Source organism: Vespa crabro, chromosome 10, assembly GCF_910589235.1.
Source record: "Vespa crabro chromosome 10, iyVesCrab1.2, whole genome shotgun sequence".
Lineage (NCBI taxonomy): Eukaryota > Metazoa > Arthropoda > Insecta > Hymenoptera > Vespidae > Vespa > Vespa crabro.
Window position 1 is genome coordinate 6,959,140 of NC_060964.1, and position 26,105 is coordinate 6,985,244.

Sequence of the window (26,105 nt, forward strand, 5' to 3'; positions counted from 1 at the left end):
CAGAGCAAGTTGGATTAATATAATTGCATTGGCACTTTTACTTTGTTAATGTGCTAAGAAAATTTATACAAAACATCATCTTATATTATTTCTAACACATTAATTATATTTTAGACCAGCGTAAGAATTTCCATCATGCCCTAGTTTAACGAATGCAATGATAATGCACATGTATTAATTTAAATATTTTAAAAAGCTATTAACATTTTCACAAATACAGATTACATCATAACACAATGGTGTTGTTCCATTTTACAGTTACATATAATTACAAAATGTTAAGATGAAAAAGCTATAATTTTTAAATGATAAATCATTAAGTTTTCAATGAGTTCTATATATTACTATTCCGTTATGATACATTTAATATGAAATATTTACGGTAACAAATGATCAGTTCTCTACTAAAATAATATGCATATTTAAGTGATTAATATAAATCTACTATTTAAATTTACTGATATTATAGAGTACAATAATTTATGATGACTATAAAAGACTTAATATATAAGCAAGGACACACAATTAAATGATAAAAGCTCGTAATAGAATTTGTATTGGAATTAGCTTATCAACTATATACATGCATTCAACGCACTTTTAAGTCACAGATTGTTTCGATCACATGAACAATGATTATTCTATATTTGAGCACTGGAAGCAATGGACGAATATTATATACCCATACGTATACATAGCAGGGTATTACTTTTTTTTACATTTTTCGTAATGATATTGTTTTTCGATTATTTTCTTATTAACCATAAATCACTGTAATTTTTCATACCCATTACATTCATTTCGTTGTTTTGTGTAATATGTATTAAAGTAAAATACCATCACCTTTGGCAGATAGTATTAGTCAAACAAGTTATAATACATTGTTCTTAATAACGATCAAATAAATTTTTGAGCTGTACTTTAATATAACAATACTTATAATATAATACCTGGATGTGTATAATAATTTGCTGCATGCGCGTGCGCGCGTTGTGTGTGTGTGTGTGTGTGTGTGTGTGTGTGTGTGTGTGTATGTATGTATGTGTATTATCTTGCATTGCATTATATTGCATTGCAATATACACCTACTACTTGATTTTCAATTGTAATAATGTTATAACCATTATTAGTTATAACAGAATTAAACTTTATTCTTACTATTTAAGTAGATGCATGCTGCTTCTTTTTATAGATACAGCTGTTCCTGCAGTGCCATATCTCATCACTCATATCAATATATGTATATCAACAATAACTTATTTACAATATATCTGATACAAAGTACTTTTCTACAACTTTGCTGTAATACATAATAGCAATATTCAGTAGAATATTCAAAATTATGCATTCTTTACGTAAGCAATAAAGTAAAACTTAATAAAAATATTATGAATTGGCTTGTTGTAAATAACAAAAATTTGAAGAAAAGAGAATCAAATTATTAGGACTCCATGGTATTAAATATAATAAAAACTATTACAATATTATAACAAACTAATGACTAAGATACAAATTCAGTTTTAGTCATATTCATATATATAATTCATACTAAATATAGTGAATGTTATATTTTATATGATATTATATTGCATTATCAAAAAAATATCATTGGTTATATGGCTACATTATTTATTCGTTTTCGTTAATATTTTCTGTTTCGTTAATTGTAAATTAATTTAAATATTACAAAAAAAAAAAAAAAGAAAAAAAGAAAAAGAAAAAAAACATTACATATTTACATTTTACTCAATATGTCTCAATAAATCATTTTATGATGTTGTAAGCATCCCTCTTTCTATCTTCAAAATTTCAAATATATATGATACCGCAAATATGAACTCATATCGAAAAATAATTAATTTGGAAGCCTCTTCCCAGAGACATTTAACTTAAATCAAAGACTTACGTCACCATACGCAAAGTTCCATTTCTCATATGCAGCCAAACTAGCAGGTGATACTGACCTACGAATTCTCTTTAGAGAATCACGAAAATCTTGCATTGTAATATTGCGTACAGAATTAAGATCAAGTTCTTTAACCTGATCTGGATTCAACTCTGTCAAATGATAATATAATTTACACCATCATTTCTAATTAAATTATTATTATGTTTTGTTATTATTATACAGGTCGAATGGTCAAATCATCAATTTCCATTCGTTTCATTTTATATAATGATACATCTATTATCACATACATGCTTATATAATAAAACAAAATTGTACATTACCTCTGATAGGACCAAGGGCTGCATCCTTAGCTAAACCAGTTAAGTCACTTCCAGAATATCCTTCTGTTAAAATCGCCATTTCTTTAAGTTCTTCCTTTGTTAATGGATCATTATGTTTTGCTAAAAGTCTTTGAAGTAACATAATTCTTGTTGCAATATCTGGTAGTGTAACATATACTCGTTTCGTAAATCTTCTCAATGCTGCCTCATCTAATTCTTGTGGTCTATTCGTAGCAGCCATTACGAGCACTCTCTCCTCAGGGTTACATGGCAAACCATCAAATTCAACAAGAAATTCTGTTTTCAATCGTCTGTTAAGAAAAAATTCATACAGGATCGAACAAGTATTATTATAATAATTTAAATTTATAAAATTATATTTTTAAGTAGTATACCTTGAAGCTTCGTGTTCATTATCTCTACGTTCACTCAATAATGAATCTACTTCATCAATAAAAATAACAGATGGTTGTAATTCTCTTGCTATTGCAAAAAGTGCCCTTACTAATTTTTCACCTTCCCCTACATATTTGGAAGTTAGGCTAGCAGCAGATATTGAAAAAAATGTTGCATTGCATTGCGTAGCTACGGCACGTGCTAGAAGAGTTTTTCCATTTCCAGGAGGACCAAACAATAACAATCCTCTTGCAGGAGTTCGTAATCCTGTGAACAATTCTGGTCGCAATGAGGGTAATATCACCATTTCTTGCAAAGCCTGTTTAGCAGTCTATAAATTTAAATATTATATGTATAAAATCAATTCAATACATATATTTATTTTCATTTATTAAAATTGTTATTTACAAACCTCTTGACCAGCAATATCTTCCCATTGGATGGCTGTTCCACCTTCTAAGATTTCATCTAATATAACTTGAGCAAGCTTTGGATCTACACCTTTTAAAAGAGGTACTTTTCGTGTTGGTGTACTTCTGTTACTGTTTGATGTAGTTGGTGTCGCAGGTCTTCTTAAAGGTGAACCATTACCAGGTACAGATAATTGTCTTTTTACAGAAGGCGGTGTTGATGATGGTTTCATGGGTGTCACTCTGTGAGTAGGTTGAATATTTGTTGTGCGACCCATACTGCGTGGCAATGTCTGACTCTTACTCATATTTGTACCCATTAATCGTTTCCCAGGAACAGATAGTTTTCTTCCAGATGCTGTAATAATAAACCATCACATTGATAATTCAAAATAGATTAAAGTATATATATATATATATATATGAAAAGATAAACATCACAATTAACAAGATAAGGTAAGAATATTTATAGGCACACATAGTATTATTGATATTAGTGAAAAAAAATTTGTTATGCTAAAATAAAATATTGCATATGTATTTACAAATATTGAAAAAATATTTATATATCAAAGAAGGATATATTTATTTCCTGGTATTTAAACAAAGTATTTCATCTAAAGTAAGTAAATTGCATGAACAAATTGTTAAGTATCCATATACAGGTGAAATTAAGATTAATATTAATGGCATTAATATTCATATTGCTAATAATGTTAATAATTGGTATCAATACTTTAAAATAAATTAAAGTTTATGAAAAAAAATATCATTTTGATATTACAAGTAATACACACATTTATCAGTAAAATTAAATACATTTGAGGAATTCACACAGAAGTCCATTTCCAATCTTATCATATGCAGAAAAGAATATATTAGCTGGTATCTATTTATCTAATCTTATATCTATATAAGCAAGGATTATTAATAGTAATATTTCTATTTGATTACATACTTTATATTTATCTACTACATCCACACTATATGGCCATAATTTAAATGCATTTTATATAGAAACATGAAATGCATGGAATTAAAAAAAGCAAAACTACAAAATAGACATAATCTACCTACTTTCTAATTACAATTATTTAAGCCCAGAATATCAGACAAACAATACCTTCAGAAGGATGCACGCAACAGTTTTTTGGAGATCGTGGCCTTAATTTGGGAATCTGAGTGCATGTGTTCTGTCCTGTATTTACTGTTTGTGAATTATTCATATTTTTATTATGACTTATATTTAAAGAAGCTGTACGAGTAGTTTGTAATGTGTGTACACTGCGACGAGCCCTCAGAAGTTTTCCTGGATGTTCGTTGTCCAATTTATTTCCAGAAGTACGATATTCATTGGCGATATCCAGTTTTTTCAGCTCACACACACTCACTACAAAAAGGAAAAACACTCTCTGCCATGCTGCAGTAGGCTAAGTAGCTAAAGAGGAAATAAGACTAAACATAAACCCATTAAAAAAATAGGCTATGTTAGGATATTATTGAAACTGCGTCAATTTTTATCGCAATTAGATATGCTGCTATTTATAAGTTGGCCACTAATTTTCCAAATGCATTAAGTTGTCTTAATGACATAGTTCTGATGGTTGTGAAACAGAATTAATAATAGATTGTGCCAAAGGTAAATTTTGTAATAAAAAATTATGCGAACTGGTGTCACTCGTCATACACTCACCCACGCACGCACACGCACACAAACATTAAGAAATAATTAGCACATAAGCATGCTAAATACATCGATCTTTTTTGTGCTATTGCTATCACTTTACATGTGCCGTAAGATCCAATTTTTCCATATAAAGAACAATTGTGATCAATGACGTTTCATATAATACATAGAATTACATAAAAAAAAAAAAAAGAAGAAAAAAAAGAAAAAAAAGAAAAAAGAAAAAAAAAATTATACTTTATAATATTTGATTCTTGACAGAATAATGCAATAGCGCAAAAAGCATAGAACGATTAATAAATATAGAGATGTACAAACCTAAGAAGTCAAGTCTATCCTTAGCCATTGCTAAATTTGTACACATTTTATCATGCAATCTTTGTGCATGTTCCCATACTTCGCCACGTCCACCAGTGCACTCAACGGCTATTCCTTTTTCTAATTCGCCAATTCCTTTTTTATAAAGTTCTATGGCCATTTCTTTTTTTCCTAATAAGAAATAGAATCAACGAATATTTAAAATTGAAATAGTTTTCATAAGATATAATCAGGAATCATTTGTGTTTGATGTTACCTTCATTATCTTCATCAATTTTGAGTGCCTTACTAATAAACTCAAAGGCTCTACGATGGTGATGCTTTTGTTTAGCAAGCAATGGATCGCCAGGACCAGGCCCAATCGTTCTCTTAGGTACTTGAGACATCTCTTCACTTTCAATTTGTGCAGTATTAATCGAATCACGAGTCAAATTATTTTCAGACTTTTGACCAACAACTATTTCAAGCTGGCAACTATGCTTTGTAGCTTGTCTTCGTTGAATCAGTTGTGAGGTAGATGTATACAAGTACTTAAACACCACAAAAAGTTGATAAAGCAAAGTTCTCAAAACGTTAAACAATAATATAAGGGGAAAAGAAACAATATACAAATTGCGTTTGTGCACCGACGGTTGTGGATTATCGAGAAACCGATGGCTATGATGATGATGATGATGATTGTGATGATGATTGTTACAATTAATAGTCGTCGTAGTTTTATCACTGTTTTCACTCTTAGTCACGCAAAGCTTTTTAGGTGACTTTGTACCGAATTTTCGTGCCGGTCGCCCACCATCACTGTAAGACATTTCCTACTGCGATCTTCAGATTCAGATAAATTGAATTACACTTTTCGATGTCAAAAAAAGTGATTAGAATAAACCGTTCCGACATCCCCGATGTGAAACATCGAGGAGCAAATAATAAATAATATAATTATGTCGATATTATGATGTTTTTATAAGTACGATCAACGTGAAATGAGTGATCAGTACTGATATACAGTACGTCAATAAAAATTGATTTAAGAGAATGAGAATTTTCAGTCGTTCGTATGATGAACTGAGAAATAACAAAAGAGTTGAAATGTTTCAGAATCTTTTGTAGCATAGCTTATGATTCTCGTCGAATTTTAAATAAATATGCATTAATATTATGACAGCGAAATATTTTGTAGAAAAAGATAGAAAAACATGTCACAACATTGATTTGTTGTATGTGTTATCTTTCAGCTAATCACAGCCAACACTGTCGGGCGACCTTGACAATCTTATCACGCGGTTCAATATACGTTGCATGTATACTTCTGGATCGTTTTCATTGTTTCTTTACTATTGCATTAACGTTTTATAAATTTTTCTAATATATTCTTCTCCTTAAATATAATTTCTATTTTATATTATTTTCATTATATATAATACGTACCTATTATTATAATATATTTGATATTATTTAAATTTAAAAGCACGACACCTTATTGAAATGGAATGCTTCTAATCAGATATTAGTATCAACCAATCAACGTCACCGTAAAATATTTTGGTAACTTTTCAATGTGATCCGTTATTTTGTCCAATAAAATCTCGCTTAATGGATCACGTGATACGTGTTATTAGCAAGCGTCATTTCTATTTGCTGAATCTGAGCGAATATACAGACTTGAAAATCTATCTTTCGTCTTTCAATTTCTATGATCTGTATGTATTATATACTTCTTGTAAAAGTGATCTCATGTCGCCATTTTGTGTTTCAATTTTGCGCTTTACATTTTAGAGATTTGGTTAAAGTAAAAAAGATGTCCTCCGCGAGCGGTGATGAGAGCGAAGTTACTTTAGCTGAACCAGGTAAATATACGGAATATCCATTTAAATAAATTTAATTAAGATAGCATTAATAATTTTACATATAAAATAGGTAATTCGTTTGTAGTACAATTTATTCAGATAACCAAACTGGATTGCACACCCGGTAGTAATCACCGTTTACGTACCGCCATTGAGCAAATGGCGTCACATATATAGAATGTTTTATTTTTCGTTTGCATTACTTATATTTAATTTTTTCTCCTTTTTTTTAGTACGTCGCACAAGGACTGGTCGTGCTCGTAAAACACCTGTAGTGGCGAAAAAATCACCGGTGAAAAAGCTTCTAGCGAGAGCTACTCGTTCCCCTAAAAAAATTCAAGAAATTGAGGGGATAGAGGTATGCAATAAAGTTTATTTAACAATGATAAATACATTGTTCATTCATCTATCCGATATAGAATTTATTTAGTACAATGGAAACTTATTTTAGGAGGAATCTCATATGTTAGAAGTGGTGGAAAGCCTATCTGAAAATGGTGTACAAAGATTGAATGACATTATAATTGAGCGACACAATGACAGTGCTCCTATGTTACATTTAGAATTAGAAGATTCAGGAGATACTAATGTTCATGAAGTAACAATAGATCAAAGTATACAGTCGGAGATAGGTGTACCAGAATTAGAAGCTCCTCCTCCACCAAATGTGAATAACATGCCTAATACACCTATTTTATCTTCGCTTAAAGTAAAAGAAGCTACACATTTAATGGTATGTAATAAATCATCTTGATATATATATATATATATATCTCGATCTTATAACATTTCAAATTAAATATGATTATTTTACAGCAAGAACATTCTGGTACAGAATGTGATACAATAATTATAGAAGAGAGTAGTATAGACAAGGAGGATATGCTTTGCGAAACTGCACAAATTGAAATGGAAGGACAAAGCATAAGTAATGATGAAATAAGTAATCAACGTGTGTTGATTGATTTCGAAGAAGTTGTAACAGAAGATGGTGATACCATAACACAAGTGACCAAAATTTTGGATACGGATGGAATTCATTCAGATAATGTAATCAGTCATGTCGATACAGGTATTGAAGTTATGGAGGTTGATGATTCACAACAAGAAATATCAGAAGTTGTAGAAAATATTGTGGATAAAGTGGAACCGGATGCAGAAGCAATGGAAACTGAAAACATAGAATTTTCGACTATTGAAATTACTGAAGGAAATAATGAGTCTAGCTTTCAAATTGATAATGGTATAAAAAAAACAGAACCAGATACAGAAGCAGTTTCTGAAGATGAATTACCTACTGAAGCAGCTACTAAGGTAAATCAGAAATTTGTAATGAATTTTTAACATTAAATGTAATATATAATTAATGTTGATTAAATAATGTTTATCTTATTTACATTATTAGGAACCAGAAACTGAAGCTGTTTCTGATGAAGAATTACCAGCAGCAGCTCCCGCTGATTTAGGTGAAACAGAATCTGTGTCGGAAGATGAATTACCACCGGATAGCGAAAAGAAAAGAAAAAGTGGTATTAAGTCTATAAATAAAACGCCAGAAAAAAAAGCTAAAACGGAAGGAGGAAGTCAGTAAATCGTATTAAAAAATAATTATTTAATTTATATTTATCGGCCATATGGATTTTAATTCATTTTCTTTATTACCATAGATAAAAGAAAATTAAATGCTGAAGGAGAATACGATCCTAGTTCTCCAACTTCTGAAAATAATGATGAGACACCAGCGAAGAAAGTCGCTCTATCCAGTGAAGCAGAGCTTGGAGATAATAAATTGGATATAAAGCCAGCGTCACCAAAAAAGAAAACTCTACCTGAATTAGAAAAGTATTGGAAAGCTGTCAATGAGGATCCATCAGATTTTACAGGGTGGACATATCTTCTGCAATATGTTGATCAAGAGGTATTGAGAATAATATTGTTATAAATTACATTATTCTAACCCTCGCCTCGGCTTTTTCTTTCAATTCTTCTTTACTTTATTTAGTAATAAGTTTACAATATATACAAATGAATATCCACATAGATACACGGACATGTTTTAGAACGATGCAGAGGCAGCGCGTGAGGCATACACCAAATTTTTGGAGCGGTACCCTTACTGCTATGGTTACTGGCGGAAGTTCGCTGATTACGAGAAGAAGAAGGGCAACCCCGAAAATGTCCAAATGGTGAGTTAATTCGTTTTTTTCTTCATTAGGTTTATATTTCTTATTATGATATCATTTAATTAACGCAATCTAATGAAAATAGCTCGAGTTAGGAAGACGCGTGGGCAGTGTGCACGCACGTAAATATGGTTTTCCCTTCCAACAGCCTAGCACGTCTTGCGGCACCTATACGACTCTCTCCGTTTACCAAATAGCTACTTATTTAATTATTCTGTGATATCTATAATGCTATATTACGTATTATTGTTTTATCAATATCGATATAACGATACTCTACATATGATACGTAAGTCACATGAAGGCTAGTTATTTCCATTTGCGATATATTATCGTTCAAGAAATTGTGTGTAATATTTACTTGTAAGCATTTGTACACATAGCTTACTACAGAAAGTATTGTAACTTAAGCATAAGATGTGGTACCTTACTTAATGTAAGTAAGATTGGGTTGGGTGTTAAGTCAAAGTCAGAAACAAAGACTTAGGACGTGCACGTGCCAGAGAGGGAACAAGAATGAGTGATGGAAGACACTGAGGCACCCAGATTGGAACACTCCCTGACTTTAAGGTGAATGCACAATGCTCTGCAATCTCAGTGTTAATTATATCAATCTTTATTTACAGTACGCGTACGGTATGTGAGTATACGTTACTAAAAACCGTAATGCTTAACAAAAGCTAAAAATAGGTATAAGACTACCCGGCGTCAGTCCAATTATTTGTAAACTCTTCTAAGTGTGATTACGAATCGTTACTACAGGTATTCGACCAAGGTTCGAAAGCTATTTCGCTCAGCGTCGACCTCTGGCTGCATTACATCAACCACTGCAAAACTGTCTACGAAAAGGACGAAGAAAAACTTCGTGAACAATATGAAAGGGCTATTCAAGCATGTGGATTGGAATTTAGGTAAGTAAATTCCAATCCATAATTTACTTACCTAAATTCCAATCCACGTAAAGATGAAAAGTAATGTTATATTACTGCTTTTTTCTTTTTCTTTTTTTCTTCTTTTTTTTCTTTTTCATTCTTATCTTAGATCTGATCGTCTTTGGGAGAGTTATATTAAATGGGAATTGGAAGGGAAACGTTTGAGCAGAGTAACGGCATTGTACGATCGGTTATTATGTACTCCTACCCTTGGATATATTTCTCATTTTGAAGCTTTTCAAGAATTTGTTTCTTCAAATTTACCAAATCGAATTTTAAGCGTCGATGATTTTCTTGCTCTCCGAGCCGAAGTTAAAGCTCTCCTAAAAGCAGATGATGCTACGTCAGCATCAGCTGCGGACGATGCGCCACCAGGAGAAGAACCACCTCCTCATGAAATGCCACCTACGGACGAAGAGACACGTGCTATCAGAGAAAAGATAATCAGTAGTAGACGTAAAATGCATAAAGCAAATGTTAATGCAGTGGCTGCTAGATGGTCATACGAAGAAGGGGTAAGAAGTTCTGTTGTAACATTAAACATTTTAACACACAAAAGAGACGTAAATCGTAATGTTGTCTTTGAATAACAGATTAAGAGGCCATACTTTCACGTTAAACCTTTAGAACGATGTCAGTTAAAGAATTGGAAGGAATACTTGGACTTTGAAATTGAACAAAAGGATCAAAATAGAATCATCATTCTTTTTGAAAGATGTCTCATAGCGTGTGCACTTTATGATGAATTTTGGATGCGGGTACGTTAATTATAATGAATAAAAATTAATATTTTTTTCTTTTCTTTTTTCTTTTTTTTTTCTTTTTCCTTTTTTTACACCTTGTGTTTTTTTCTTTACAGTTTGTACGTTATCTGGAATCGTTGAAAGGTGATAATGTAGAAAAAATAAGAGATGTTTATTCGAGAGCATGTATGGTTCATCATCCAAAGAAACCTAATTTACATCTGCAGTGGGCGACCTTTGAGGAAGGTCAGGGTAATTTTGAAAAAGCTGCTGCTATATTGGAAAATATCGATAATGTATTACCCAATATGTTACAAATAGCCTATCGAAGAATAAATTTAGAACGCAGACGTAATGATTTAGAGAAAGCTTGTACATTGTACGAAAACTATATAAGCAACAGCAAAAATAGGACAATTGCTAATAACATTGCAGTAAAGTACGCACGTTTTCTTTGCAAAGTTAAGAACGATGTGGATAAAGCTATTAAAGTATTATTGAAGGTATATATTTATACATCTTTTTCGACTATTAAATTTAATGCCTAAAATCGATGTCATTATATAAATAATTTTTCTTTTTTTTTTATCAGGCCACAGAAAAAGATAAGGATAATCCAAGATTGTACTTGCAATTAATAGATCTGGGGTTACAGAGAAATCCAGTTGATACACAAGAAATTGTCGGATACATGGATATGTTTATAGAAAGAGAACATGCTGATTTGGAACAAAGAGTTTTATTTGCACAACGCAAAGTAGAATTCCTCGAAGACTTCAGTCCTGATATTCGGCAAGTTTTAAAAGCACACGAACAGTTCCAAAAGTGTATAAAACAAGCAAAAGAACGGAAAAAGACAAAGAGTGATGATAACAAAACGTACGAATTATCGTTTTTCATTGTTGTGTATACATATAAGTATTTAAAATAATATAGTTCTTAAACTTATCAAGTACACTTATATATTTGTTAATTTTTATATTTATATTATTGATATTAAAAATTTGATACAAGATAGTATTTTTTTTTTGTTATCTTCTATTACAGTGACTCTTCTCCTCCGAAGAAAGTGAAAACTGGAGAACAGTCTAATATACCTCCACCACCATCTGTAGGTTCTCAATCTTATCAGTATAGCAGTGGACCAAGCGGACCTTATCAGTCACAACAACAGTTTCAAGGTGGCCAATATGGAGGTCAAGGTGGCTATCAACAAGGTTATCAACAATATCCGCCTCCGTCAGATCCTAATTATGCAAATTATCAAAATTGGCAGTATGGGCAAGGTGGTCCGCAAGCATATGGACCTTATAATCAGTGGGGTTCTTACAATTATTATTAAAGGATTATTCTTAATTTCTTGTGTAAGCAGTTATTATGCGTTATCATATTTGTTGTATATTTTATGACCCTTTTTCATTCACTTTCAATTTATCAAAAACGAATAATTTTATCAATTTTACCGTTAAATTACGGAACAGGCTTTCCAAAAGTGCTATTTCCCTTTTAACGTTTCTATAAATGCTTTTCGAAATGATAAATATGCACTTAAGCTTCTAAACGATGTGTAATGAGAGTTAATGTATTGAAAAATACGTCTATTAATTGAGTTTGCTATTACGTCAAGTTGTAAAAAAGTTCTTTCAATGTCAATGTCATCTTTCATACAAATTCATATTAGATACAAATTACTTTACGTATATTTAACAAATTCACGTATGACACGGCAATAAGCTATGATCGTTTTCTATTCTTCTTGACATAAGTCGAATAGTTGAAAATCGAACAGCTTACCCAAATGACATGAAATAAAAACATAGGATAGTTTCTAATGCATTTTTTCCCCATTTTTGATACATAGCACAAAGATTGTGTTTGCTTATATGTTCAATATAAAAATCTCATTTTTAGTTATTAATAATGTAACATATTGTTGAGTGCATTTGCACAAATCAAATGTGTTACATCAGTAAAATTGAAATGTATGAAAATTGTAACCGTACAAATTCATTATCATTTTTATTTTGACATACTTGAACGAAATTATACTCTACTTGAAAAATGAAACTTACAGACTTAGACCAACATATGCGAAATGCATTTATTATAAATCGTATATGTTATGAACAAATCCGATTTTAATTTAATCTTATTAATTTGCTTTCATTCAATTACTATATTACTTTAATTCATATCTCGTGTATATATATATATATATATATATATATATATATATATATATATACATATATATATATACATATATATATATATATACATATATATACATATATATATATATATACATATATATATATACATATATATACATATATATATATATATACATATATATATATACATATATATACATATATATATTATATGTGATATATCATAATTGGTAAATTAAAAATATTTTTATTAATATCTTTGTCATTAGCAAACTTTTATGATTACATTTAATTTCTATATATAAAATATTTTCATGTGCATATATCATGGTTCATAATAGATGAAATAAGATTTTGAAAAAGTTAATCCAAAATAATTAACTACAAGTTTAGTTACTTTTCTGGAATTTAAATTTAGATAAAACCAATAATATAAAACTTGTGTAGTGAATTTACCTTCGATTAAATACTTTTTAAAATTTTACTTTGGTTACTTATAATTTTTAAATATTGAACAAAGGTGCGAATTTCAGTATGTTTGCTGTTGACTCAATGTGACATAGTTATATATCTTTTGACATTACCTCTAATAATGCTGAAATGTTCACAAAATATCACTTATCCAATAACAGAATTAAGATTTAGAATATGTAATGTATGTGAAATTATTCACAAACTAATGTAAATAAAGAGATGGATGTCATCTTGATTCAAATGCATTCATAAAAACTAATACAATAGTTTGTTGTTTTAATGTCACTATTTTGATGTAATTTAATCATTTCTATTAGAAACTAATGTTTTCAGTCTACATCTTGTTAGGAAGTATAATAAACATTTTAAATATACAAATTTTAATATTTTTATTAAATCTGTTATAACAAGTGCGCGTAAATATCTGTTAAAAATATTTTTATTTTTATAACTTTAATCTCATATTTAAATTGAAAGTTAAACTTTCAGTTTTATAATTTCATATTTAAATACTACTAAAACATAATAATTATAAATACTTATTTATAGCAGCTGATGATAGAAATCTATAAATTTTAAGAAAAATAAGTTTTTGTAATAAAAGCATAGTAAAGTAAGTTTAGTTTCAAGTGGAATAATATTAAAATATGAAGAAGATTAGTAAGCAAGAACTTTTTTTTACTTATTAGAAATAGTTAACTGTTTTTAAAGAAATTATTTAAATCGGTATGTATTATTCAACAATAGCACTTGTAGCCATTTGATTCAATCCACAAGTACCATCTCCTCTGTAAACTCTATAATATCCTTGTTCACCCCATTGAGGACCCCAACTATTTTTTATTATCCAATATGGTAGTTCTTTCTTGAATATTGGATATTCTGAAAAATGCCCATTGATTTAAGTACACATCAACTTTATTCGATGTTAAAGATAATTTAGTATTCTAAGTTCATTATAAAAAATTACATATATAATGAGTAATACTTACTACGTATTCCATAACCTACGATAAGAACACCATGATCCAAATTCAAAGGATTGCATAAGAATTTAAAAGGATGAGAAATTCCACCCATGTAAAACTGCATCGCATTAGCATTGATACCAATAGATATAGGACCTTTTTCAATTAGCCACTGTGCCATTTTTGTTTCATTGGATGAAATATTAACAGCAGAAGCAATTTCTACTTTAATTTTATATTTATTAAAGTAGCATTTTTCATCTTTGGCTACATATGGATAATCGGATTCTAATTCAAATCCTCCTAAATTTTCTATAGCTCTATAAGCATTTTCTGGTAATCCACCATTGCAAGCGTCATCTAATTTATCACAATCTACTAATTCTTGTTCAGATAACGAGAGTAATTTTCCATGCTTTATAGCATATTGTCCTTCTACATTACCTGTTACAGAAAATGCCCAACATGACCCACATTGTCCTTGATCTTTCACAGGTGTCACAGCATTGTAATGACGCCAATCAAATTCAATGGGTAATTCAATATCAGGTATTTCTGCTTTTGGGATTGGTATTTGATTTTCTGTACGTAAATCAGGACGCAATCCTAAGTGTTGCTTTTTAAATTCTTCAGATGTTAAATCCGCAAACATAGTCACTCCATATTCTCCAGTACCTTGTTCATGCGTTTGCAATCTTTCTATCGTTCTAAGATTTTTTTGAAATATCTTAAAGCGATATTTCTTTTCTTTATCAGATGAATAATTTTTATTAAAATTTACAATAAAATTTTGAAACAATCTTTCATTTCTCATACTATCTGCTTGAATTAACATATTTCGAATATAATTGGCACCTTTAAGAGATCGTTTCCTCTTCGTATTCTGATCGCAATTTATTTTAATATCTGGAGAACCTTTATCTAACCAAGGTTGTGACCATATAGTGAATAAACATTCTTTAAGATCACTTCCCTCTTTCAATTGGCAATTTTCTTTTGTTCCTTTAGGACAATTACTTACACCTAATTTCACTTTTATTTTATATAAGAAACCTGAAACAACTTGAAAAGATGCTTCTATAATTTCTACTAAGATTGGTTCATTTGTACTTTCCAAATTTTGAGAAAATTTAGTTACACCAAGATTTGCAAATTTTACAATTTCCGGATCATTTATGTCTTTCCTAGAAGGTGCTCCAACTAATGATCTTTTTCTTCTTCTTAAAGCAATATCATAAAGAGCAGGCGACCTTTTTTTCTTATTAAAGGATAGATTTGAATCAATAATATTGTTTAGAGAATCGAATTTTTCATCTTTGTTATGCACTGATGCTTCTTCCAATACAATTTCTCTTTCATTAACTAATGCTTGTTGACTATTGTCATTCTCATTAGTCTTAATTGGTAAATCAAAATCTTCTAAAAATTCTTCAAATTCTTTAATTTTATTTGTAAACCCTTGAGATTCTTCTTCATCGTTACTCTTATTTATAAATAATTTTATAAATGGATGTTCTGTGACAAGCGGTTTTTCACTTTCTTGAGTATTAACATTTGAAGTACGTGTAAAATCGTTTATCAAAACACTCTTTAAGCCATCAAAAGCATTGTCTTTCTGTTGCTGATTGTTATCTTTGGCTATTATATATGACTCATTTATTAAATTTTGAGCCATATTAAATTCATTATTACTAATTGACACTGCTGTACAATTATTCTTTGTTATTTTACGAGTATCGTGTTGCCAAGGTTGCTCTTCAAATGTCACCAAACATGTTTTGATTGGAACATTAGATTGCAATGTACAATCTGAAGAACTTGTCAATACATTCTTTAAACAAGAGGATTCGCCTACTTCAACTAAAAGTTGATACTGTATTATGTTAGAAGAAGGTGGAACTGTACGAGTTACTTTAATAATATCAATTATTGTATGTTTAAAATTATTCGGTAGAACCTCATCCATTTGTTTTTCAATCTGTCTGTTGAAAGCAACAAATCCAGGTAGATGAGGATTCAAGTCATACGGGCATCCAGGACAATAGTTAGAATCAGATGTTCTCACGGCTATGATTTGAGGATCATTTTCATCTCTTGTGGATTTAATTTCATGATCTGATGCAGTAGTTTCATTTTGTATAATCTGTTTGTTTAAATTTTCTATAAACTCATGATTTTCATAATTAATCTCTTTGTTTTGTTCTGGCACTCCATTACTTTGAGAAGACTGAGGATACAAATACGTACATTGAATAGAATCGCTTTGTACGTGTATATTGCCAAACTCATCTTGTTTAAGATTAATTGTGCATGCTTCTGTAGGACAGGATATTAAAATTTCTTTACAAACAGGATTCAAATTAAACGTTAATCTATATATCACGTATGACAGTTTTTCCTGGAAAATAAAAATTCAAAAGTGTTTTTATAATTATAAATACGTACATTAATACATTTAAATTAAATATAAATAAATTACAAATTAATCGATTTAAGCAAAAATAATAAAAGATAAATCTTGTTTTTAGTTAGAAATTTCTATTTTGTTAAATAGACAAAAATAATTATATTACTTTTAAATAATTTCGGATAATTATATTTTTCCCAAAACATAATGTGAAATAATTGATATGACTTACTAATTTTTCAGCATTAATCAATTGTCCACCTGTATATGTGTGATGCGTTGGTGAATTTTCATTTAAGAAATGTAACGCAGTTTGTATCAATGAATCGTTTACACTTTGTAATGATATATTTGTAGGATTAGAGAGTGTTAGAAAAAACAAATTACAACAAAATATGAACTTCGTTATAGAAAAACGTAAGTTCGCCATTATTTTCAATAATTCTTAACTGCGTTGCAAAAATCTTCACATTAACTCCTAAGTGCTTTCAACTGTCTCTGATGAATGATGACTAGTATGTAGTGACCACTGATGTAGTTAATTTCATTATCATGTAGTGCTGCAAGTTACAAAGAAGAATAATGTATTTGTTTGAAAGAATCAATATATTAAGAAATGTTTGTATTATTTGCGTCATCATTATTATTATTATTATTATTATTATTGTTGTTATCATCATCATTATTATTATTATTATTATTATTATTATTATTGTTATTGTTATTATTATTATTATTATTATTGTGTTTTATAATCATCTTCACCTCTAAGATTATAAGCGGCAGAAAACAAAAATGAAAAAATATCATTTTACGTCTTCGTTTATTCCTCTAGCAATGAAATCAATATTTTTTTCAAAACAATTAATAAATTTTACAATCATTTGGTATACTATGATATATATTACGATATATAATAGTATACACTGATGTAAAAATGTTTACTTTTCTCAGAATTTATCTACTTTTCTGAATATTTGAATAAACAAAATATTCTTTGACATATCTATTAACGATTGGCTTTAAATTATGCTACAATTGATCTTATAAATATTATTGGTTCATACGAAAACACAAATGGTGTAATCACCAATAAAAACAATTCTATTTATTAGATACTGTATTTTTGATATTCTTTTGTTATTATATTTAAGTTATTGAAATTTATGATGAAGAAACGATAAGACAATAATCCGTATATAATAGAACGGTTAATTTAAACTAATGTTAAACAAATTTAATGTTAAATCATTTTGTACAGATTAAACCTTTGAATTTGCCGCCTAAAATACAGCGCCTCCTTCGAATTACTAGTGCGCCATTTAGGTACATTGTTAGTATGAGGTTGATAACAGTAGTAGCCAGTGATCGTCAGTAATTACAATTGGTCATCGTCGTTTAGATTAGAGAAGTTATTTGAACTGCTCAGGACAGCTAAAAAATGCCGAGTCAAGAAGTTGTTACTACGAAAGTAGTAGTCCATCCTTTAGTTTTATTAAGTGTAGTGGATCATTTTAATCGTATGGGAAAAATTGGAAATCAAAAAAGAGTGGTTGGTGTTCTTCTTGGTTGTTGGAGAGCCAAAGGTGTCTTAGATGTGTCAAACAGTTTTGCAGGTTAGGATTTTATATTTCTATAAATATACTTTCAGATTTTTCTTGTGCTATATTTAATATAAACCTTTTATTTTGACAAAGTATATTAAAAAAAAAAAAAAAACAAAAAAAAAAGAAAATAAATAATAACATTTCAACATTTTTTCAGTACCTTTCGATGAAGATGACAAAGATAAAAGTGTATGGTTCCTTGACCATGATTATCTTGAAAATATGTATGGAATGTTCAAAAAAGTAAATGGTAATAGGTGATATGATGTATTAATATAATATAGTATTTAATTGTTTGTAAACATATATTGTAAAAAATATATACTTTTAGCTCGAGAGAAAGTAGTAGGTTGGTATCACACAGGACCTAAACTACATCAAAATGATGTCGCCATCAATGAACTAATTAGAAGATATTGCCCAAATTCTGTATTAGTTATTATAGATGCTAAACCAAAGGATTTAGGTCTTCCTACTGAGGCATATCAAGCAATAGAAGAAGTACATGATGTAAGCTTACTTACATATGATATGATAAGATGAAATTTTGAACTATCATTATTGTAAAATCTTGTATTATTTTAATAGGATGGTTCCCCAACATCTAAAACATTTGAGCATATACCTAGTGAAATAGGCGCTGAAGAAGCCGAAGAAGTAGGAGTAGAGCATTTATTACGTGATATTAAGGATACAACAGTTGGTACACTTAGTCAACGTATCACAAATCAACTTCTTGGGTTGAAGGGTCTTCATGAACAGATAAGAGAAATTAGGGATTATTTATTACAAGTATATAATTTTTTTTTTTTTTTGGTATACGTTAATCTCTTACCTTTCAAGTTGCAAAAAACATTTCTTATTTCCAGGTTGGTAATGGTAAATTACCAATAAATCATCAAATTGTATACCAATTACAAGATATATTTAATTTACTACCAGATATGACACAGAGCAGTTTTGTGGATTCATTGTATGTTAAAACAAACGATCAAATGCTGGTAGTATATTTAGCAGCACTCGTGAGATCTATAGTCGCTCTTCATAACTTGATAAACAATAAATTGACCAATCGTGATGCAGAAAAAAAAGAAATGGACAAGAAAGATGCTAAAAAAGATGAGAAAAAAGAAGAAGATAAGAAAGATGAAAAAGAGAAAGGAAAAACTAAAAGTCAATGAGTAAGAAATATTACATCTCCGTAAAGAGCAAAATCCATTATTAAGACCATCAAAGTTAAGAATAATTATTAACTTCGCATATGTAAATAGCGATGCTTGTTTATAATCTATAGATAATGAATTTGTATTTTGCAAAAAATTAACAGAAATGAACTATTAGATTATTACAGAATGACGTAGTTAACCATTTTCATGCTTTCAGAATTATCATAATTGCATATTAATTCTATCAAATAAAAATAATGTAAATCTTGTAAATGCCACATATACGTTATTATTACAATTTCTAATGTACTACATGACGATATAAAATGTGGAAATGAAGACTAACTTTAGTTGATACATAATTCATTCATACATAATTATATGTTGTTTTCTTCTAGTTGGTAATTTTAGAGAATCAATCATACGAATTATCTGATTATACAGAAACAGAATTTTTCTATGAAATCAATTGCAATGGATTTATTAAATGATTATAAATATTTTATAAAGATCATAGAGACACTCTATTTTGTAGGAATTGCAATTTTTTACCAAAAATATTGGAGTCTTAATAAAAAAAAAAAAATATCTTACATATGCTATTATTCTTCCATATACTGTCATATATTTATTACCTCTTAATGCCCATTTATTGGCATTAAATGATCTTTGAAAATCTAAATTAAATTTATGTGAAATTTTTTTAGTTTAAAAATGAAATCATGGAATTTTATCTTCATGGATTCCAGTCGAGATTCATGTGACGAAAATAAGTGCGATAGGAAAGTTTTTTGTCCATTTCTTTAACAAATTATTTTAGAATTTTACTATGTTCAATATATTTACCAGTAAAAATATTATTGGAAAGATACAGTGTTAATGCTTTAGTGTTAAATCAGAATTAGATTAAAGGGATTTTGAAAATACATTGAGATATGCAGCCATTCGCTCGATAGTACTTATGTTGCATGATTTATCATTAGATTTCCATACAACGCAAGAACTATTGACCCAGGTCTCACCACGTGGAGGTTGCTGCATGTGGAGACCCACGGGCTGACGGTGACTCTACTCTAAAATCCGCGTTCCGCGATACCGATCCGCGATACCTTTCCGCTTCAATGCACTGGCTTCTTAACTAACAGGGTATGCGTAGCTTAGCTACTACACACCTCTTACAGATAGCTCCACCATTTGCACCGTCCACTTCAGACATAACGGATTATTAAGCACATCTGAATTCGTGCTTTCCGAATTTCGAACAAACAAAGCGCACTCCTTAGAAATACTAATCGCGTCGCGACACTCACGTGTGTGTTATAATTACGTAGATTCTACTGTTAAGCCGAAATTCGCGAAGTACCCCCAACGAAATTTTAAAGAAATCAAACGAAGTCCACGGTAGGACCTTTAATCGCGCCCGAACACCCACGCAAGTGTTAGAAGAACGATGACTCTACTCTACAATTCGCGATTTCGATTCGAACAATCAAACGATATATAATCGCGCCCGAGAACACCCACGCCTGTGCCCGCCGACACGCGCGCCAGTGTTCTTCCTATCCTTCCCGTATTCGCGCGTAGAAATCGATGATGAATCCCGCCATGCGACGAATCATCCGGCCGCTGATGAATCTATCCCTCGATGACCTATACTGTAAAAGAAAAAGCTAAAGAGAAAATAAAAAAACAAAAAAATATATAAAACAGAAAATAATATATATACACATATACAAAATACAAATAGAAAATATATATAAATAGATAAGAGACCTAGAAAAAGAAACGAAAAGAGCAGCAGCATGCACCATCCCAAGGGTCCTACCTGAAGCATATAAGTTATAATTAATAAAATTATATTAAAAACATAATTAAAAACATAAACACATAATTAAACACATAATTAAATACATAATTAGAAAGAAACAACATAAATAAATATTAAGAATACATAATTAAAAGAAAATAACATAATAATAACATAATGGAAAACATAATTCAAAAAGAAAAATATGAGATAGAAACGTGAGCCGGAGAAAGAAAAGAGAGCCCCAGAAAGAGAAGAATAGAGACCACCAAAAAGATAAGACAAGAGAAACAGCCTTATATGATGCTGAGACAGCAACCCGCACAGAAGCCCTCGCCCACAGGCCCCTCCCGTGGGTCCCACCCGAAATACACAAAGGATAATTAATGAAAGTAAATAAGAATAAATAGAAATAACAGCGGACAAAAAAGTGTGATAGAAAAATTTCCTTTTCGTTTGTTTAAGAAATTATTGTACAATATATTTCTGTTAAATTTCTTTTTTTGAAGTATTATTAGCTATATAAAATGAAAATATGTTAATGTTTAGTTGGAATTAATTTGAAAAGATACTGGAAAAGTAATACAATATGCAGCCATTCGCTCGGTAATACTTGCATTTAAAAATTTACAATTAAACTTTGCAAGTATTAACGATCCAGGTCTCACCACGTGGAGGTTGCTGCATGTGGAGACCCACGAGCTAACGGTGACTCTACTTTACTCTAAAATCCGCGTTCCGCGATACCGATCCCTTATGCCTTCCGCTTCGGATATTTAGGGCGACTTAGCTAACAGGAGGTATATAGCCTCAGCTACAGAGACCCCACTTACAGAGAGCTTTACCGTTCAACACCCTCGCCTCGGGCATAACGGATTATTAAGCACATCTGAATTCGTGCTACCGAATTTCGAACAATCAAAGCGCATTAATCGCGTTCGCGACACTCACGTGTGTTATAATTACGTAGATTCTACTATTCTATCCAAATTCGCGAAGTAATCTAATCGAAATGTCGAAGAAATAAATCGAAGTCCCCGGTAGGACTTCCAATCGCGCACGCGAACACTTACGTGAGTGTTAGAATAACGGTGACTCTAAGTTGAAATCCGAAGCGCACCCCGAATTTCAACAATAAAACGAAGTCCATGATAGGACTTTTAATCGCGCCCGGACACCCACGCAAGTGTTCGAAAAACGGTGACTTTACTCTAAATAAACTAATCGAATATTCGAGCAAACAAAACGAAGTCCCCGGTAGGACTTTTAATCGCGCACGCGAACACTCACGTGAGTGTTAGAATAACGGTGACTCTAAGTTGAAATCCAAAGTGACATATGCTAACCGGTATTTAGACTTTCCATGATATTTGTCGGGATTTCCGCCCCGCTACCAAATATGAGGATTATCATAACATCAGTTAGCTATGTACAGCACTACAAGGTAAACCGTTCGCGCACCCCGAATTTCAACACTAAAACGAAGTCCATGAAAGGACTTTTAATCGCGCCCGGACACCCACGCAAGTGTTCGGAAAACGGTGACTCTACTCTAAAAAAACGCGTTCGCGAGGTAATCTAATCGAATATTCGAGCAAATATAAACGAAGTCCCCGGTAGGACTTTTAAGTCGCGCCCGCGTACATTCACGTGAGTTTTAGAAAAACGATGACTCTACTCTAAATTCGCGTTTTCGATTCGAACAATCAAACGAAGTTTAATCGCGCCCGCGAACACCCACGCTTGTGCTTGCCGACAAACGTGCGAGTGTTCTCCTATCCTGCCCGTATTCTCGCGTAGAAATCGATGATGAATCCTGCCATGCGATGTATCATCCGGTCACAGATGAACCTAACCCTCGATGATTTATCCTGGAAAAGAAAAAACTAAAGAGAAAATAAGAGATAGAAAAAAAAATATATAAAATAAAACATAAAATATAAATAGATTATGAATAGATAATAAATAAATATAAATAAATAAGAGAGCTAGAGAAAGAAACGAAAAGAGAAGTAGCTCTGTCCGATACTGAATCAGCAGTCCGCACCATCCCATGGATCCTACCTAAAGCTGTAAAACATAATTAATAAAAATATATTAATACCATAATTAGAACCATAATAAAAAACATAATTAAAAACATAATTGAAAACATAATTAAAGAAGAAAAATATGAGTAATAAAATAAAGCTGCTGAATGATAAAAAAATAGAAGTAGCTCTGCATGCTGCTGAAACAACAGTCCGCTTCATCTCATGGGTCCTACCTAATGCTTAAAAATTAAAATTAATTAGAATATATTAATAACAAACCTAAAAACATAAAAACATAATTAAAAAGAAATAACATAATACAATTCTGAAAAGACATAATGAAAAGAAATAACATATTAATAACATAACTAAATAATAACAAACATAATTAACTAAATAATTAAATAATAACAAATTAAATAATAACAAACATAATTAAATAAGAAAAATATTAGATAGCAAAGAAAGGTGCAGAAAGATAAGAAAATAAAAGCAGCTCTACACGATGCTAAGACAGCAACCCGCACAGAGGCCCACACCCATATCCCCATCCCATGGGTCCCACCCGAGATTAATAAATCATAATTAATAATAGTAAATAAGAATGAAATATATGAAATAGAAAAGAGAGCCCCAAAAAGATAAGAAAATAGAAGCAGCTCTACACGATGCTAAGACAGTAACCCGCACAAAGGCCCACACCCATGTCCCCATCCCATGGGTCCCACCCGAGACTAATAAATCATAATTAATAATAGTAAATAAGAATGAAATATATGAAATAGAAAAGAGAGCCCCAAAAAGATAAGAAAATAGAAGCAGCTCTACACGATGCTAAGACAGTAACCCGCACAGAGGTCCACACCCATGGGTCCCACCCGAGATATATATAGAGGATAATTAATGACAATAAATAAGAAAAAATAGAAATGACAGTAATTATACGAACGATAAAATGCTGAATTTAATTTGATTAAACTTAAGAAAAATAAAAGATTAATTAAAAAGAAATATTCTGAACACAGATATAAATAAGTATTATTCTCTCTGAAAGAAATATTATATTTATTAATCGATTATATATGATAATATATGTACATGTTCTCTATAACGTTGCTAAGAATATCCTATTGTTTAAATATTAATTAATTATTCCCTCACGTGTTTGCGATTGCGTTCCACGACCTGGAACTAGCTGAAAAGAAATAAGGGAAGAAACAAGAATATATATACAGTTATATTAATTATACGAACGATAAAATTCTGAAATTAATGTAATTAAACTTAAGAAAAATAAAAGATTAATTAAAAAAAAAAAAAAAAAATGAAATACGTTGAACACTGAAATAAAGAAATATTATTTTTTCTGAAAGAAATATTATATTACTTTTACATTTCATAGATATATGGTTTTAAAATAGAACTCGATTTTATTAAAATAAAATTATGAATTTAACTGAACTTTAGAAAAGAGAAAACGTGCAAAATTTATCAATCGACTTTAACGTAAAATTTGATTTTATTAAACTAGAATCATAAATTCAATTGAATTTTAGAAAAGAGAAAATGTGTAAAATTTATATCTTAAGTTTAATATTAAAAATGTATAAAATATAAAATAATCCTATTCGCGTAAGCGTGGCAATGTGAAAATGTTATTTACGGAATGTTACTTCGTCTCAGTTTATTAAATCTACACCTTTACACCCATCACCATAAGGAGCATTTTGAGTGACAACATGGTAAAATTAAAATACGACTAAGAGCCATTCTCGAAAATTTCCAGTGAATTTTCGAAAATAACTCAATAATTTGATAATCGTCCTCTTGAGCCACAGTTTGTGAGGGCCTCTTTGATATATAGCATCTTGTTTACTTCGTGCCCTAATCAAATCGAATATCTTTCAGAAACTGTAACGACAAAATTTTATTCGAAATAATAAGATATAAAAGAAAATCTTTACACAATTATTAATAGCCTAAAAAAAATTTTAATTAGTATATTAATTGCTGAAAATCCTAAGCTAAAAATTAATTAATTTATCATCTAGGCTTACGGACTACGTCTCTTTATTTTTTAGCAATCATTCTACACGATTTTTCTCTTTCAAAACCAATGACTCTATCGAGACTTTTATTGTATCAATTTAAATCGATTAAATATTGAATTAATAATTATTTAAAAATATAAAATAAAGCCTTGGACGTTCCTTCTTACAAACGAATATTTTTTAATGATTTTAATAAAATTATCAACAGTTTCGTTTGTAATCCAGAGACTATCCATCGCGAATGTCTTCTTGCTCATTCTTTATTAGAACTCATTATTATCGATTTTTTACTATTTCCAGTAAAATATTTAGAAGTATATTAAAATATTCAAAATCTCAAATAATTATAAATACGTTTGAGCAAGAAGACCCTATCCTGATCTAATAAATAAATCAAAAAATAAAAAACCATTCACGAGTAAATCTCCGAAGAAATTTATTCGTGGTCACTCAATGCTCTTCTACTAATTAATTACAACCAATCACTTGTGCCGATTCGGACCTTTCGTCCTCGACATGATTAAGTGATTAGAGGGATTTAAAAATTCACTCACTACTTAAGAAGTTCTGCGATGGCTCCAAAACACACGTTCAGATTGAAATTGAGAGTGGATGATTTCCTATGTAGTTGACAATTAATTCGATCGACATCGAAGTTGATCAAGAATCTCTT

At 30.3% G+C, this 26,105-nt stretch overlaps 4 protein-coding genes across 7 annotated transcripts; 2 read left to right on the forward strand and 2 right to left on the reverse strand.

Moving 5' to 3' along the window:
• Positions 1-1,742: 1,742 nt before the first annotated feature.
• On the reverse strand, positions 1,743-6,575 carry LOC124427719 (spastin). Of its 4 annotated transcripts, none has more exons than XM_046970982.1 (8): positions 6,469-6,575; positions 5,300-5,573; positions 5,044-5,214; positions 4,162-4,428; positions 3,041-3,396; positions 2,628-2,959; positions 2,233-2,543; positions 1,743-2,058 (listed from the first exon to the last, which is right to left on the reverse strand). In XM_046970982.1, the coding sequence occupies exons 2-8, from the start codon at positions 5,427-5,429 to the stop codon at positions 1,895-1,897; spliced, it is 1,731 nt and encodes a 576-aa protein (XP_046826938.1). In that variant the 5' UTR covers positions 5,430-5,573; positions 6,469-6,575; the 3' UTR covers positions 1,743-1,894. The 4 variants fall into 4 exon arrangements, with proteins under 4 accessions (XP_046826938.1, XP_046826937.1, XP_046826934.1 ...); XM_046970981.1 differs by lacking the exon at positions 6,469-6,575 and adding an exon at positions 5,653-5,793; XM_046970978.1 differs by lacking the exon at positions 6,469-6,575 and having other exon boundaries at positions 5,300-6,407.
• A 155-nt stretch (positions 6,576-6,730) lies between these two features.
• LOC124427717 (pre-mRNA-processing factor 39) lies at positions 6,731-12,101 on the forward strand. Its single transcript, XM_046970976.1, has 13 exons — positions 6,731-6,887; positions 7,121-7,245; positions 7,339-7,620; positions 7,704-8,201; positions 8,293-8,470; positions 8,555-8,805; positions 8,948-9,073; positions 9,833-9,981; positions 10,112-10,517; positions 10,596-10,760; positions 10,862-11,248; positions 11,338-11,624; positions 11,793-12,101. The coding sequence occupies exons 1-13, from the start codon at positions 6,734-6,736 to the stop codon at positions 12,085-12,087; spliced, it is 3,303 nt and encodes a 1,100-aa protein (XP_046826932.1). The 5' UTR covers positions 6,731-6,733; the 3' UTR covers positions 12,088-12,101.
• Positions 12,102-13,765: 1,664 nt separating this feature from the next.
• On the reverse strand, positions 13,766-17,373 carry LOC124427718. Its single transcript, XM_046970977.1, has 3 exons — positions 17,001-17,373; positions 14,386-16,759; positions 13,766-14,275 (listed from the first exon to the last, which is right to left on the reverse strand). Exons 1-3 carry the CDS (start codon positions 17,196-17,198, stop codon positions 14,127-14,129), a joined length of 2,721 nt encoding a protein of 906 aa, XP_046826933.1. The 5' UTR covers positions 17,199-17,373; the 3' UTR covers positions 13,766-14,126.
• A 735-nt stretch (positions 17,374-18,108) lies between these two features.
• On the forward strand, positions 18,109-20,485 carry LOC124427720 (26S proteasome non-ATPase regulatory subunit 7). The gene is made up of 5 exons (XM_046970983.1): positions 18,109-18,384; positions 18,533-18,625; positions 18,707-18,885; positions 18,964-19,167; positions 19,245-20,485. Exons 1-5 carry the CDS (start codon positions 18,210-18,212, stop codon positions 19,554-19,556), a joined length of 963 nt encoding a protein of 320 aa, XP_046826939.1. The 5' UTR covers positions 18,109-18,209; the 3' UTR covers positions 19,557-20,485.
• The last annotated feature ends 5,620 nt before the right edge of the window (positions 20,486-26,105 follow it).